Below are 13,391 nucleotides of genomic sequence, written 5' to 3' on the forward strand. Positions count from 1 at the left end.
CCTCGCTGGTTAGATCAGACCATAGACTAATCACTCTGGATATCTACATTCCACCCCCACCCCCAATCAAGGAAACCACTGTGAAAAACTTTTCAAAAGCAAACTTCACATTACTTAAGACCAAGGTGGAAAGGTTCACAGCCCCCATGCTAAAGGACAATGCTGTGCAAGCTGCTGAATCCCTTACAAAGGCACTCTATGAGCACCTGCAAGAGTGTATGGATCGTGCTATCCCAAGCAAAACCAAGACTCACTCCTCCAAGAAAAGGAAACCAGTCTGGTGGACCCCTGCCATAAATATGCTATACAATAGAAGGAGGAAACTAGTACAAAAAAGAGTAAAATCTCAAGAAGGAAAGACATCCCTGATCAGTTTCAGCAATAAACTATGATCCCTCATAAAATCATCCAAGGCTAGCTTCGAAAGAAAAATTGCCAAGGACTCCAAAGATAACCACAAAGTGTTCTTTAGCTATGTCAAGAACCTAAGTGGAAACTCTCAGATCTGCTCCGAGTTAGTGCAGCATGGCACAAAATACACTGAACCGACTGATATTGCCAACATTCTGGCAGACGGGTTTAGTGCAAACTTCATCCGCCTCTCACCCCCTTAAGGGCCCATAACCATATCAGAAGAATGTAGAGCCCCGGCAATCACTGACACACAGGTTAAAACAGCCCCATCCAAAGCCAAAACACAGCTTCAATGGGACTGGATGGTGTCCCAGGATGTGCCTTACACGAGCTCCAAAATGAACTAATCCCTCACCTAAACACATTGTTCAAACTCAGCCTCCCTACAGGCTATGTACCCATAGAGTGGCACACAGCAACAGTTATCACGCTCCACAAAGGTGGAGCCACAACGGACCCCGGGGAACTATCACCCTATAAGCCTGACTAGCCTGGTCTGCAAGGCTATGGAGTGCATCATCATGGAACTCATTAACAGAGACATTGGGAACCTCCAAACATTGGACCCTACCCAGTTTGGCTTTGTTAAGGGCAGATCATGCCTTCTAAACCTGGTGGACTTCTTTGAGACAATTACCAAGGCTTTAGACGAGGAAAAGGAGGTCCACACAGCCTACCTAGACCTTGCAAAGGCTTTCAACACCATTCTCCATTCTGGTATTATAGACAAGCTCACCAGCCTGAACATAAACCCCTATGTCATGAGATGGGTTGCCAATTGGCTTACGGATAGAACCCACATGGTGAGAGTTGCAGGCTCTATGTTTGTCTCTAAACTGGTTACAAGTGGCATCCCCCACGGCTCAGTTCTGGGACCCCTCCTCTTTGGTTTATACTTCTCAGTGGTACAGGCAAGCACAGTAGGACTATGGCTGACCAAGTTCACAGAAGACTGGAAACTGGGGGCCATAATTGACTCTCCGGCTGATACAGACATCCTCCAGAAGGGTGTCACTGAGACAGATACCTGGTGTCAAATTCATGGCCTCAAGCTAAATACCAAAAAGTGCATAGTCATCTCCTTTGGAAAAAAACAAAGTACCCTCAAACTACTACGTACGTGGTAGTCCTATAAATACAGAAAATGTAATAAGGGATCTGGGGACCCAAGTAGATAGTAATCTCTCCTTTGATAATCATATTGCCAAGGTGGTTAGAAAACCCTTCTATGTGGCCCACCTAATCACAAAAGGGTTCACATCTAGAACAAAAGATGTTATTGTGCCCCTCTATTCATCATTCATCAGACCCATCATAGAGTACAACGCCCCATTTGGGATGTACCTTACAAGGCACCTGCAACAGCTGGAAAGACCACAGAAGTACCTCACAAAGAGGATTACTGGCCTCAAACAGATGCCCTATGCAGCCCGACTGAAGAAACTCCAGCTGTACTCAGTTGCATACCACTTACTCAGAGGTGATCTCTGCCTGACATACAAGGCCATGTCCAAACCAGAATTGATGGACATGCTCCACCTAAAAAAAAAAAACAAATCCCAAAGAGCCACACACTCTAGGAATCTAAACCTCACCACAATGATAAATAGGACATGCTGGAGGGATCGATTCCTATCCCAGAGACTCCCCATGCTTTGGAACAGGATTCCAGTCTACATTAGGCAGAGCCCCTCACTAACACTCTTCAAGAGAAACCTTGACGAGTGGATGGGAAACAGAAAATTTACCTTTGGGATCACTGCAGTGGCTCTGCTGGACAGTGGCACAGGGAACTAATGGCTCTGCTGGACAGAGGCACAGGGAACTAATCTAAGGTGGTGGTGAAATCCAACACATTCTGGCTAGGCTTATAGATGCCCTCGAGCAGATAGCCTAGTACTTACCTATGAACCTATGAACCTAAGAATGAACTATGATTACCCTGACAATTCCCACCCTGCATAGGGCATCTCCTGCTTCCAGAATGGCTAATCACATCAGGTCTAGAATGAATGTGTAGGTACCCATATGGTAATCTAGACTTACCTTAGGTAAGTATTAATCAAATAGTGTTTAGAGCATCTTAGAGAGTTCTCGGGGCAGTTAGAATACTCTTAAGCCTCTCCTCCACTGACCAAAAACAGAGATTTCCCTTCCCTTTCTTTCCCTTGTTTTAAATCAGTACTAATAAAAGAAATTCAGCAAACATATGTAAACAGAAATAACATTCAGTAGTCCGTCCTGTACATGACTCGCAATCCATTAAACAAGCCAGTGACTAACATCACTTTAGTAAACATTATAAAGACAAATTAGAAATAATTTCCTAGCTCTTTAAATTTTCTGATAAAGCAAAAAGTTAACAATAAGCTATTTTAATTAAAAGTGCATTTCAATTTTTCCTTGCATGAATACATTTCTACTTATATTGCAGTGTCTATAGCTGTCTTTGAAATCTGTACAATACTTCACTTCTTCAAATCATTCCTTGGAAATTCAGGTTTTGTTTTGTCAAAACGGCAACAATATTTAAAGGGCACAATTAATATTTAGACTGATGTTTCAAATAAATAACTTGTCAGTTGCCAATTGAGTTAGTTTAGAATGTATGGTTAGTGCAAATAGAGCATGTTGCAAAAATAATATGTATTTTTTCATGTGCTCTAGAGACTGTCATATGCAAGTGACATATATAATGTAGCTTATGGATTCAGGTTGTTGAAGTAAATTATGCTTATTAATCAGGCAGTTTAATTTAACTTCGCAAGTAATTTGGGGACATTTCAGTTGAGTTTCCAGGAATGTGTAGTCCAATGTAAGTAAATGAGTCCACATTTCCTCATAAACATGTGTCACAATTCATTAAACAAAGCAGAATTTAACATCTGTCTAATAATCATTATAAAGACAAATAATAGTAATTTCCTAGCTCTTCAAACTTTCTGATATCGCAAAATGTTGACAGTAAGCTATTTTAACTGGAAGACTAAAACATTTCAATACTCCCTTGTGAATATACATTTTTATTTATACTGTAGTGTCAGAACTGTCTTTGAAATCTATGCATTACTTCACTTCTTTCAAGTCATTCATTTTATAGTTCAGATTATATTTTGTCAAAATGTCAATAGCATTTCAAGGGCACATTTAATATTTAAACTGATATTTTAAATGACTAGCTATCAGTTGCCAAGTGAGTTTGTACAGTGTGAGGTAACTGCAAGATAACATGTTGCAAAAAGTAATATGTATCTTTTCATGTGCTCTAGAGACTGTCAATTTCAAGTAACATATAAAATGTAACTTTTACAGTGCAGACAGCTTGTGGAATCAGCATGTTAAACTGAGTAATACTTTTTAATCAACAAGCTACATTTAAGTGCACATGTAGTTTGGGAACATTTCAGTTGTGTTTCCAGGAATATGTAATTCTATGAGGATAAATCATAAAATATTTCCAAATAGTCCTATTATGTATTTATTTTACCTTGCTTAGGTTGTTTTTCATTTTAAAAACTAAACAACATTACTTTTTCTTATTATTTGTTATCTGTGAGGCTAAATGCACAGATTCACAATGTCCTTAGAAACTGCAGCATTTGTTTACTGTTACTATGGCAACACCAATAGAATGTGAAGAAAGCTTCACTTCTCTTAACCAACAGTACATTTTCCCTCTTTTTTTTTTTTTTTAATATATTTGTTAATCTTCTTCTTCTTCTTCTTTCGGCTTTTCTGTTAATACTAAAAGGAAATAATTCAAAGGACATATGTACATAAATGGAACATTTCAGAGTTAATCACAAACATGTCCCCAATCCCAATAAGCATAACAGTGACTTCATCCAACCAGATCTTAAAATCAGTTCCTTGTCCAAGTATGAAAGAAATTTGATAATTATTGACCTAGGAGGAGAGTTTGAGTTAGTGGCAGGTTTTCCAAGAGCTCTGTGCGCCCTTTCAATGCCAAAGGAAAGTCCTTATTTTAAATTTAAAAATTCAGGGATCCAGCTTGATAAAAAGGAAATAATATCCTCACCTTCTGTGTTTTCAGGTAATTTGAAAGTCCTGATGTTATTTCTCCTCTCCCTATTTTCCAAGTTATCTACTTTATTAACCAACCAAGTGTTTTGTTTAAGAAGCAGTTCTTTCTGTCTTTCCTCTTCCTTAAGTCTGCTTTCTAAGTCATTTAGAGAAACCTCTATTCCTGTTATCCTTGTCTGGTGTTGTTGTAGCAGTTCCTTGAGAGTGTCAGCCTGTTTTTGACTGCTTGTTTTAAGATTTTCTAGGTTCTCTTTAAAATCATCCATCTTCAAAGACAACTCCTGGAGGGTAGATGTCATCTGTTGTAGTTCCTTCTTTAAGACAGCATCCTGGTGAGAATTCCTTGAGTTGCTCATTTTAACAAGTGAATATATCTCCAAGCTTTTTGATAGGGAATTATTTATAAAGCGTCACCAAAGTTTCTAATTACGTAAATTAGTCCTTCATCTATAAGATTTTATACTTTGAAGAAAAAAAAAAGAATATTTTTTCCTGTCTTATTTAACTAGTTATATGGAGCTCTAAAATACTGTTGCTTTCAATTAGCCATTCAGGCTCCGCCCCTTGAATTAAATTCTGTAATTGTAAAAAAACAAATTAAGTTAGCTGAAAAAACTGAAGCAGACATAGCCCATAACTGTTGGGATATTTTTACAGGATGGTCTGAGTAAGGAAAAAAGTTGCTAAACTGCAGTATACACCCAGTCCTGGTAGTAATGCTTATTTTTCGGAATTGTGCTTTAACATATTGGAATAAGAAAAAGCTAAAGGTTTTGTTTTCTAATGTGCTTTCTGTAAATCACAAGGAAAATTATGGTTTAACTAAAGAATACATATCACTGTAAACTGTTTTGCCTGTTTTTAAAACAAAGGGGGAGCTGCTAGAGTATGTTAAAGGGTTAAAAGTTTCTTTGCTGAAAATAAGTAAAAAGTAGAAAAATAAAGTAGTAACTATGCATCCTTGGCATCCATACTATGTGACTATAACTGTTCCATGACTAGCACAGCTGCAAAGAACTGCAGATAAGAATGACTCCCTAATTCCTGAAGTGATTACTAGCACAGGTGCAAGGAGGGCCGAGACAGGAACAACTCCCTAAGTCTTGAAAGTTGTCACATAAATAACTTTGAAGCAGAACAAAAATTAGCTTATCAGTAGACTGCATGGCATCAAACAAATACCAAAGTATTGACTTTGAAAGATTACTCTGACAAATGGACCCAAATGGTGTAACAAAAACCATATAAAAAGACTGTTAAAATAAATGTTGATAGCTGGGTACTTTGTAGGAACACAGTTCTGAGGTAAATGGAGAAGCATCATCTGTACTTGTATCAAAAAGCAAACCTTGTACAGCAAAAAACTGTAAGCTGTAATGTGTAGTATGTGTCGTTTATTATATAAGTTGTTTCATTAGTAACTATGCACAATTTGGTTAAAGTACTGTAAAGTATAGTTTGCTAAAATTTAGCACATGCAACTTATAGTCACCTTTGGTTTTGACATCATTATAGCCTGCTATATTGGTAGAGATGGTTCCAGTACATCTGGACAAGTCCACATTGGTTTTAGCTTCAGCCAGACAAAACAAACCATTGAAGAAGCTTCAACCAGATTAAAAGAAAAAATAATTTTTGCTTGTGGGCAAGGGCCCTCATCCTTTATGTAGTTGATTTGCCTGCTCACCTTTCTTATTTATGTTTATTAAATCCAGGATTGCACAATATCAGGGAAGGCTGAAAAGCCCAAACATATTTGAATCACTACTGGCACACTAATTCAAATTGCACTAGCAGTGATTCTGTTAGAAATGGGGACTGATGAGTTGCAGCTGAGAGGTATATTTAACAAGCTTAAACTTTGTCCAGTTTACACCTGACCAAGAGTAGGGCATCTGGGGGAAATTACAACCCCATGTTGTAAAGTTTTACAGAGATGCTGCTAACATCTAGTGTTTCAAATGTTTAGACAGTGACATATATTGGGGACCTACAGACACTTTATCCTACCCAGTTTGGCTTTGTTAAGGGCAGATCCTGGCTCTTAAACCTGGTCGATTTCTTTGAAACAGTCAACAAGGCTATTGACGAGGGGAAGGTGGTCCACACAGCCTACCTGGACCTCGCAAAAGTCTTCGATACAATACCCCACTCAGGCATTATAGATAAGCTCACCAGCTTAAATATAAACCCCTATGTCACTAAATGGGTTGCAAACTGGCTCAAGGACAGAACCCACATGGTTAGAATTGCTGGAGCCATGTCAGACTCCAAACCAGTTACAAGTGGCGTCCCACAAGGCTCAGTCCTGGGACCTCTCTTGTTCGGTATATATTTCTCGGAGGTACAGGCCAACACGGAAGGACTGTGGCTGACCAAGTTCACAGATGACTGCAAACTGGGCGCCATAATCGACTCCCCAGCCGACGCAAGCATCCTCCAAAAGGGCCTCATAGAAACAGACAACTGGTGCCAGAGCCATGGCCTCAAGCTAAACGCCAAAAATTGTATAGTCATCCCCTTTGGCAAAAACAAAGTGCCCACAAATTACCACATAGGTGGTAATCCATTAAGTACAGAAGAAGTAATTAGGGACCTGGGGACCCAAGATGATCGCAATCTCTCATTTGACAACCACATGGCCAAAGTGGTTAGAAAAACATTTTATATAGCCCACCTAATCATGAAGGGATTCATATCTAGATCAGGGGAGGTCATCGTGCCTCTTTACTCATCCCTCAAAAGGCCCATAATTGAGTACAATGCCCCTTTTGGGATGTACCTTACCAGACACCTGCAGCAACTGGAAAGACCCCAAAAGTACCTCATCAAGAGGATCAAAGGGCTCAAACAGATGCCATATGCTGCCCAGTTAAAGAAACTCCAGCTCTACTCAGTGGCATACCGCCTGCTCAGAGGTGATCTGTGCCTGGCGTATAAAGCCATGTCCAACCAGGAATTAATGGACATGCTGCACCTCAGAAAATCCAAATCCCATCGAGCTATGCGCTCGAGAGACTTGAACCTCAGCACTGAAATAAATAGGACATGCTGGAGGGACAGATTCATAACCCAGAGGCTCCCTTCACTCTGGAATAAAATCCCAGTCCAGGTTAGGCAGAGTCCCTCATTGACTCTCTTCAAGAGGAATCTTGATGAGTGGATGGGAGATCGTAGGTTTACCCCGGGTATCACTTCTGTGTCACTGTTAGACAGAGGCACAGTATACTAACCTCGAAAAAGGGCATAGCAAAATTAATTTAAAATGGGTGGCGAAAGCCAAACACACTCTGGCTAGGTTTATAAATGCCCTAGGGCAGATAGCCTAGTATGAACCTATGAACCTATATTCAATATTTTGTACTTCAGTAATATAATCTGCCAGCCTTTTCATCTTTGGTCTTATTTCTGTATTTGGTGTTTTGGCTTTAGAGACTTAGCTGCAGTGTCTTTGATCTGCTGTGCATCAAATAAAAAGTCCATTCATCTAATATTTCTCATGTTATTTTCATTTTATGTTTTGTATATAACTGTTTTTCATTTCATGGTTATATTATATTGATTGGCTTAATTGGTTGTAGCTCATTTTACCGTGTGGCTAGCTTAAAAGTCATAGCTTAAAATAAAGCAGTTTGGATTGATCTAACTTTAAAGTTAACAAACACTAAGTAGTTGTCTTTCGGCTTTTCCTGGTTAGGGGTCGCCACAGGGGAACTCTGGTATGCTAATGATTGGCAGTAGATTTTTACGAACGTCGAGGTGCCAGCTTGACGTTCAACCTTCAATGAAGGCACGCCCATTTACAGATGTCTTTCGAACGCCCACCCAACCGCAGGGAGAACATGCAGACTCCATACAGAAGGCACTCCCCGCACTCCAGCCGAGAATCGAACAGGAGAACTTCTTGCTGTGAGACAACAATGCTACTGCTGCACTACTGTGTAATTAAATAAAATACATCTAGACCAAAGCAAACCTCAATGATAATGAATTAATGTGTTTCCTGGCGGTGGTATAAATGCCAGTATACATTTGTCAGATGGAATCCTGCACCCCCATAACCCAGTCTCTTTATTTATTGAAGTACTAAATTGTGGGTGTGATTTAGATGTGGCTTCAGAACCTGGATTAACAGCCATGTTACAACTTCTTGTAAATGTTATAGCACACTAGAACACCATTGTTTTTTTTTTTTTTTTACATTCTCAATCTTCCAAAGTATATTTTGTTAAAGTTGTTGGTAGAAAATTGAGATATAAATGTGCATGTGTTTTACACATCTTCTTCATGAAATCTGTGCTAGAAAGTGATGGACCATTTCTGGAAATTAATTAACTGTATGAACAGCAAAAGTCCAAGGGCCTGCCCTTCAGAACTCCATGCACTTCTGTTGAGGTTACCTTGTGAATTTTTGACTGTATAAAGATTCTGTTTTTTGGTAATTTTCTCTCTCATGACAGAAGAATATGTGATTTAAAGTCGGAAAAAAGAAAAAACGAATGGCAAAACGGAAGCAATCCACGGATAACAATTTATTGTAAGCGCTTTCATGCACTTCTCCTTGGTGCACTTCAAGCGCTTACAATAAATTGTTATCTGTGGATTGCTTCCGTTTTGCCATTTGTTTTTTCTTTTTTCCGAGTTTGGTTTTATTTGCTTTTTCTATGGATGTGATTTAAAGTGTCAGAGCTCCTTTTTTAGGTAAACAAAAACATGCACCAGCTAGCTTATCTTTGTTTATTTGTGTTAGTGAGAGAAGGATTTATTATGGGTACCAGTAGCCTACTTATAAGCAACATAGTTTCAGAAAATAAGGTTACATACATAGATATAGATAAAGAAAAGCAAAGTGTACGTTTCTGAAAGGTTTGCTTGGACAGTCTAGCAAGATAGAACATTTGACTAATCATAACTGCAATTACTGGCTATGTAAATTGTGTACTTGCTGAGGGTCTTGACATATTATTCTGAAAAATAAGTTACTCTAATATTTAATTTGGTTACAGGAAGTGTATTTCTTATGCATCTTCTATACTTATTTTCACTGATCTTCATGAGTGCCACCAGCTGGCTACTGTGTTCATATTTTGCCCAGTCCACAGAAAGAACTTGGAGCTGTCCTTCACTGATTATCACATCATAATGACTTACATGGTAATGATAAACTCAAGAAAACTGGATTGATTTAACAGACCACTAGCTTATATAAAAAATAGATATTAGAGCTGAGTTGTTTCTAATAGAAATGGAATACTTCTTTCATTTTAGTAATAATAGAGAGATTTACGATATGATCCTATATTATTCGGGTTCCTATTATTTCTTCGACGCGGTGTTCATCAAACTTGAAACCGCGAAATTGGAAAACATCGAACATCCACATGAGCTATTTTTTTTTCTTGAGAAAGAAATCGCTTGGCCATCCTCATCAGTTTGCCATTTTCCCCACTGCAATGCAATCTTGGAGTTGATATATTTAGTTAGGGGGGGGGGTGTGGGGGTAGTGTTTGTGGTTACTTGGTGTTTGTAGGACAAGCGATTTCTTTCCAAGGGAAAGAAATCGCTTATGTGGAGGTTCAATATTTTGAAAGTTTGCGGTTTTAGGGTCAATGAAGAGGCATTCGATGGAATGCCTCTTTGAGGAAATAATGTAGACCCTATTATTCAATGAACATGTAGACGTAGAGTATTAACTTGATATTACAACAAGAGAAAGTAATAAATTAAATACTTATTAGAAATGCAAGAAAAAATACATAAAGTAAAATAAAAAAATACAAAAAGTAAGCAATATTACCAGCATTGAAAAAAAGAAAAAAAAATGAATGCAGAATTTCAGAAGATCCTACACCACAAGGTTTCCATTAGTTTAAAAAGTCAGATTCATTTCTTATTCTCTAAATCCTAAAGACTTAGAAGATATTGAAAAATGCAGTGATAATATATTTTGACTTATAAATCAGAAAACAGACTAAAAACAATATATTATATTTTGGCATCATACTGCCCATGCAGTCATCTATATATATTAAGTACCCACGCTTTCAAGACTGAAAGTGATTGTGGGGAGGTAAGTTAAACAGGACTTGATACAATGCATAAATATTAATTCCAGAAAATCCAAAATCTTGGGATTTTGTTTGCAGACCTGTATTCTAAAACACTATCAACATTTTGCAGGTGTGCTTTTTGCTGTTCTACAGATTTGAATTTTTGTTTAACAAAACTGCTGACACTAAGACTGTAAGGACATATATGAAACAAATGAAGGATATTCCTATGTGAAACATCAGACTGGGGGGTAAAGAGAAACAACTACCTGGGCAGCTGCTTTACAAAGATAAAGAAGATCTTGGTGAAGGCACAGAGAATGGTCAGTGAAATGAGATGGACCAAAATGACTACCATAAATGTTGATGAGTTATACACCAGTGTCTTTCATCTAATACTGGGAATGGAGACCATCTCCATTTTAAGTGGTGAAGTACCATTATGCTGTAAACTACAGATAATTAACAAAACAAACATTTATGAAGCAGAATCATCTGTCATAAGTTTGTAAATTCTTCTTCTACTATTTTCTGTGTAAACCATGAACATGTTTAATTTATCAGTGTCAGAGTCATGAAAACAAGTGACTGTGATGATTTCACCTGATGGTTTCTCATTATTTTTACTTGTCATATAGGAAAATCAGCTTCAATGAGGTCCTCCAGAAACTGCAGGTTGATAGTGCTTGTTTTCAAACTGTGCATACGGGGCTGGATCAGCATGGTGTAGATGAGCTATTTTTTTCTATACAACAATGTGATTCAGTATATTGATTGAAATTACTGTTCTGTAAATTTACTAGACTGTAAACTATGTTCATTTGTAAATGTAAACTATGTTAATTTGTAAATGTTACTAATGTAATGTAATGTAATCTACTAACTTGGAGCTTTTCTCCCTGGGCCAACTGTGAAAATGAGCATATATCTAGTTGGACCATCCCGGTAAATGAGTATAAAATAAATAAATAAATAAATAATACTATTCCAGAATGGTTTCTCATATAAATGGAATGGAATATTGATAATTATACAATGACTGGCCATTACTATTCCAAAACATGCACGCTGATTGGCCAGCATGCCCATTGTAAATCTGACAATATACCAAAGGAAAATGTCTGGTTGCCCGGACTTTTTTCTGTTGGTATATTGTCCAAGTTTTAATTTTTTTTTTTTTTTATTAAAAAAAAAAAAATAAAGCTGTAGTCCCGACTCCGCACATACGAGAAAGACAGCATGAAGAAATAAGTATAGGTACGGTATTTAAAATTAAACACACGTACCTGATTTCCCTTGCATTTTCTTCAAGCTGTCTTTCTTGTATGTGTGGAGTTGGGAGTGCAGCTCTCCTACCCCTAAATTGCTACAAACCAATATATAAAAAAAAGAAGAAATTACAGAAAAATGGAGCAAAGGAGATCTTCTTTTCTCAGTTGCGTACTTTCCCGAGCACTGATGTACTGGGTATGTGTGGGAATACAATTTCCAAACTCATGCGCAGTACATCAGCAATGGCAAAGCGGAGCTGTCCAGAGGCAGAAGGACAGCACGGCACTGTTATACAAGGACATTATTTAAGAAAAGTAAGTATTTTATTTCTTAAATAATGTCATTGTATAATAGCAATAACCCACTTCTGGGTGTGGGTAATGCTGGATTTACCCATGGTTGTCTTTGTTTGGTCACTTGGGCTTCGCCCTCATGACCAAACCACACCAACCGTGGGTAAATCCAGCATTACCCACACCTAGGCGTGGGTTATTGCTTAAGGATTCCATCACATACAGTCTAAATGCTTGAAACAGAACAGTGCATTCATGATTCGTGATGACTGTAGCAATTAGATTATTTTTTAAGGAACAACCCTACATTTGGGTGGATACATTTCTCTTTTCCTATCATCACACACATATATTGTGGATAAGTATTAATAATAATCTCAAGTTATACAGATAGCAGAAAAGTACTGGTATGTAAATAGTACATTAACTGAAGATAATTTAAAAACCTTATAACAGTAAGGAAGTCAAGCTGTTTCACTGATTTATCATTGACAGTGTTAAAAGTGAGGACCTTGGTGTTTATTCTAAATAAACAACTCAGAAATATATACAATACCATTTACTGGGGTTTACTGTCATCTCTCACTACTTCATTACTGCCAGAAGCTCCCGGGTTGCAGAGCTGGATAATTCATTGTTTCCTCTTATGCTATGGAAGGCATCACCGTACTGAACTGTACATATTCATGCTGTTTTACAAAAGTTATCAGCATTCATGATAGAGAAATGTGAAAATCCTTTTACTGTTTGTGCTTATGTGCCTTACTTTGTTTTAGGCTGGACATCCAGATGGTTCAGGGAGGAGAAGGTCATCAGCAGGGTGGCATGACTGGCTGAGGAGAATTGCACCTGGCATTCACAGCCGAGAGGAAGGAGAGGTAAGAAGGAGCTATACAGAGAGGGCATTTGGGGATGAGAAAAAGAGTGAGATAAATACTAAAGTCATAGGATATAAGTAGGATCCACTCAACCTTCATATGAGTGGAGGGTAAAATGTTTTATTTCTAAACAGAAAAGTACCACCACAGTAACGCATTTAGAATCTAATCACTTCATATGAATAGTTTAGTTAAATTTTCATGTATGCAATGTAAATATTATAGTTATTTAATAAACATTCAATATTCATATTCTCTTTAAGTAAAAATGAAATGAATAACTGTCTCTCCATCTATACACACTCTCACTCACACACATGCACACATATACACATATAGATAAAAACAGACTGTTATTATTTTAGCTAGGATTCATTTCATGCTATTAAAAGTTGAGAATTAAGCGTTAAGGTTTATGCTATAACACTTTTCCTATCTAA

General features: G+C 37.7%; 1 protein-coding gene across 4 annotated transcripts in view; it reads left to right on the forward strand.

The window, feature by feature from the left end:
* Window positions 1-13,391, forward strand: part of LNP1 (leukemia NUP98 fusion partner 1) — a 626,541-nt gene that overhangs the window by 196,745 nt on the left and 416,405 nt on the right. For 3 of the 4 annotated variants that reach the window (XM_044071331.1, XM_044071330.1, XM_044071329.1), the window contains exon 3: window positions 12,850-12,951. The exons of the other annotated variant lie outside the window; for it this stretch is intronic. In XM_044071331.1, coding sequence (XP_043927266.1) covers window positions 12,850-12,951 — 102 coding nt within the window. The remainder of the gene's footprint in view (window positions 1-12,849; window positions 12,952-13,391) is intronic. 4 annotated transcript variants of the gene reach the window in all.

Source organism: Protopterus annectens, chromosome 5.part0 (genome assembly GCF_019279795.1).
Source record: "Protopterus annectens isolate FY-2018-M chromosome 5.part0, PAN1.0, whole genome shotgun sequence".
Lineage (NCBI taxonomy): Eukaryota > Metazoa > Chordata > Ceratodontiformes > Protopteridae > Protopterus > Protopterus annectens.